Below are 3,951 nucleotides of genomic sequence, written 5' to 3'. Positions count from 1 at the left end.
AACTCAGTAGTGCTTGCTACTTCTGCTACCTCTTTAAGTAGACCACTGGCTTCCAATATAATTCAAAGGAAAAAAAAAACGTCTCTGTTGTTCAGAAATATATTCTGAATTGTCTCAACACTGAAATACTGAGAATCTCAAATTATAAACCAAAATAAGACCATCAACTTGATTTGTAAGTTCTAGAAAGCAGTTGAGTCATTATAACTCGGTCACAGTAACTTCTTCATTGTCACTCACAGCATCACCATCTTCACTTTCAGTCTTGGAGAAAACGTCCTCGTTATCTTTACTGTTGAATAAACGGCGAACGATGGCTGGCCTCATGATGTGTACTGTCAAGAGAACAATGCTAATAAAAAGGCAAAGCAAACCTAAAACGGAGAAAGAAAAACAGCCATGTAAATTGACCTTACACAATATCAGCCCCTTTGTTTTCATACCATGATAGCTCACTGACCCAAAATGGTATGAAAACAAATGGGCAGTGCGAGTCACATGACGTCATGGGACTAGCTCCATCCATTTTTTCACATTTGGGCAAGAGCTGTGAAATCGGTCATTTAGCAGCAGGAGTTCATCGGGAGCGGACAGGTGCGCGGATGTCGGGACTTTTTTTGACGCTGGATGACATCATTTGTATGTGAATGACCATGGATTACATCATCAAAAATTTTACAATAAAGGAATTGTAAAAAACCTTCTTTGTGTTTTTTGTTAAATTAAAGGATTTTTTCTAAGGTGTTGTCTATTTCATTACATTTTACTTAACCCTTTGGTGAATGAGTAGGGGTAACAACTACCCCTTACTCAATCACAAGGGGGGGCCCCTTTATGAAGGTGAGTAACCAGATGCAGATGACCCCCCCTCCCTGCAGACCCCCACAACCACTGGGCCAGGGTTTGCGAGGAAGACGAGGAAGAGGCCCTTGTCCTCATTGGCATGGGAACAAGGTGCTTTTCCAGGGAAATGCTGAGGGCATGTGGCCTGGTATGGTGCCGGGGGGGGGGGGGGGCGCTCGCTCAGCCCCCCTTTCCTGCCCTGTCAGGCCAATGCTCAGATTAAGGGTCTGGTATGGAATTTTAGGGGGGGAATTGGGAGGGGGAACTGCAAATATGAAAAAAACTAGTGGTGAGTCAGTCCCGCTTCGGCAGACTGTTCTTGCCACATCTGATGTGTTTTCAGCTGTGCCAAGCCGAAGCATATACTTTCGACTTGACTGTGTACTTCGGCTGCCTTTGGTTGCTGTACGGGCTATTGTGAATAGTTGGCTGAACTGAAGACTTTTTCCTATTGGGCTGTATGCAATCAGGAGCAATATCGCTCGAAATCGCTTGAAAAAAGGGTCATGTAGGAGCGACAAGCTACCAGCGACGAGCTACAAGCGATATTGAGCGACGAGATGTGAACAGCTCCATTGAAATGGATTGGAGAAGCTACATAGAGCGATATTGCGTGGAAATATGAGCAATATCGCTCAGTGTGAACGGGGCCTTACACTGCACAAGATATAACACCAATATATTTTAACTTTTAACACTGTTGTTACAACGACTTTAAACCAAGAAAGTATGTGTCTGGGTTACATGATAACATTAGGTGAATGACTCTTCTCATCACACAGGAGGCTTCACAGGGCTTGAAAGGGCTAAACATCACTTGCACAAATGTTCCATAAGAATCTGTGCAACGTGTATGCAAGCCCTTTAAGGACTCGGCTGGGGGGGATGGTTGAGCCAGGTTGGCCATTGGAGTGATAAGCAGGATAAAACTTGGAAGCGAGAGCCACCACGAGTCCAAAGAGTTGCTCTGCTGGAGCGGGAAAGGTAAGTAAATGCTACACAGGTCGTTCATCTTCATTGCAATATCAGCACAGCTTGAGCAAAAACACACCCTCAGCCTTCTCATTAGACATTTAAGGAGGAGCATAACATGTATGAGTGACCTTTCTGCTCTTTCTTCCAATCACCTTCTTCATTGCTGGCACATGTGCACTGCAGCAGAACCTGTTTGGCTTCTAGTCCTACTTCTTCTAGAAGACCGGTGCCGTAAATGGAATGGCAGTGGTTGGTATCAAGACAAATTACGGTACACAAACTATGGTATACAAACTAAATACATTCTGTAATTGTTTTAGTGAATACATCGCTGCATTAACTGATCCTATATATATCTGTCTGGAGTTAGGGTTAAACAATAATTCATACGTAAGCAATTTACCTGTGGCAAAACTCATCCAAAAAGAAAATCCAAATCTTGTCCGCAGAATAGAAGTTCCAAAATGGATGTTGCATATAGGTACTTGTCTAACTGTTGCAAATGATACCAGTGAGAATATTATACACACTGCAGTTGCAAACATCATACAAATTCCATATAGAGGGACTGGAATACAGAAAAGGACGTTGCTGAGAATCCATGCACAGAATGCCAACCTGAAAAAAAAACAAATATAGAAACACAATAAATATATTTACTTCTTTACAAAGAACATTGAACAATTACCAAGCTTTACAGCCAAGTATCCATACCGCAGAAAAGTGCATGTGCAGTCACACACTGGAAGCTGCCTGAAGGCAATGCCCGGGCTTTTGGTGTGTTGCTGCCTAGCTCTGGGGAAACAACCCCCCTCACAGTAGGGCTACCCCTGCACTGCAAAGTTTCACTGTTCGTTTTTATCTAGAGGCATGGTTTAAAGCAGTTTTATTTAACTGATTCCAGCTCCTGCTGGCTCCAATACTGGCACCCATAGACTCCTCCCCCCTGAGCCCTGGCGCTCAGAGGCCTATTGATGTCATCATGTTTAATGAAGGATACATAGCCCTGCAGTCCGCAAGCCAGAGCACAGGAGAGACAAGGTGAGCATTGACTGACTGTGAGCATTGACTGACCCTTGTAATGTGGGGTAGCCCCACTGCAAAGGGAAGGTTTTATGTTTCCCTGGAAAAAAGCTTTGAAGAGGATAGAGCTGCCTCCATGTGCTCTCTGTTTGTGCATTGGTGTATATGTCTCAAAGTTGAGAGATGTGTAGTGTTTAGTTAAGGAACATGCTCATCAGAGGTGCCTTGATATGGCAGTATGGTTTCCACATATATTTGCAAATGTATGCAAATAATACCTCTCTTTTTAACCTGAGCAATTAAACAGATTAATTAATTTTTTTGCTTTTCTAGCTAGCTTGAAAGTATGCTGGGGACCCTTTTTGTACTGTTTTGTAGCTTTCCCTGCCTATGTGCGCTGTTTTATTTTTTGATAGTTTCAAAATCCACTTTAACCACTTCAAGACCAGGTGTTTAGACCCCCTTCCTGGCCAGGCCATTTTTCAGTATTCAGCGCTGCGGTACTTTGACTGACGTTTATTCCGTCATGCAGCGCTGTACTGAAATGAATTTTATACCATTTTTTGGGGACAGATAGAGCTTTATTTCGGTGGTATTTAATCACAACTGGGGTTTTTATTTTTTACTATAATTAGGAAAAATTACAGAAAATTTGGGGAAAAAAAAGTTTTTTTTAACATTATGTTAGGAAACATTTATTATTACCCAGTTTTTTGGTAAAATATAAAAGATCGGGTCACGTCGGGTAAATAGACACCAAACATGTCAAGCTTTAAAATTGCGCGCACCCGCGAAATCGCAGAAAATTACCGTACCCAAAATTGGCCATGGGCGACGCTTTAAAAGCTTTTACCGCATATCAGTTTAGTGTTATCAGTGATTGATGGCCCTACAATTATTGCTCTCCCTCCGACGTTCGCGGCGATATGTAACATGTGCGGCGTAATGGGCGCAATCGTCTTTTTTGCACGTATGCGCCCCCGACGCATGTTTGCATGTGTGTATGTATGGGTGGGGACTTAAACATTTTTTTTTTGTTTTTTTATTCTTTTTTATGGTGTAACTTTAAATTTGGGGGGGGGGACTTAATTTTTTTTTCACTTTTTTTTT

The 3,951-nt window shown here is 42.3% G+C and overlaps 1 protein-coding gene across 1 annotated transcript in view; it reads right to left on the bottom strand.

Annotated features, from left to right (window-relative positions):
- Window positions 1–201: 201 nt before the first annotated feature.
- The window catches only part of LOC108804830 (dual oxidase maturation factor 1-like), a 34,431-nt gene continuing 30,681 nt past the window's right edge, over window positions 202–3,951 (bottom strand). The window contains exons 6-7 of the mRNA XM_018576725.1: window positions 2,222–2,436; window positions 202–374 (exon numbers count right to left, since the gene is read on the bottom strand). Of these exons, the coding sequence (XP_018432227.1) occupies window positions 202–374; window positions 2,222–2,436 (388 nt within the window). The remainder of the gene's footprint in view (window positions 375–2,221; window positions 2,437–3,951) is intronic.

This window comes from Nanorana parkeri, unplaced genomic scaffold (assembly GCF_000935625.1).
Source record: "Nanorana parkeri isolate BGI_ZX_2015 unplaced genomic scaffold, ASM93562v1 scaffold75, whole genome shotgun sequence".
Classification (NCBI taxonomy): Eukaryota; Metazoa; Chordata; class Amphibia; order Anura; family Dicroglossidae; genus Nanorana; species Nanorana parkeri.
This window is presented reverse-complemented; position numbering and strand designations above follow the sequence as displayed.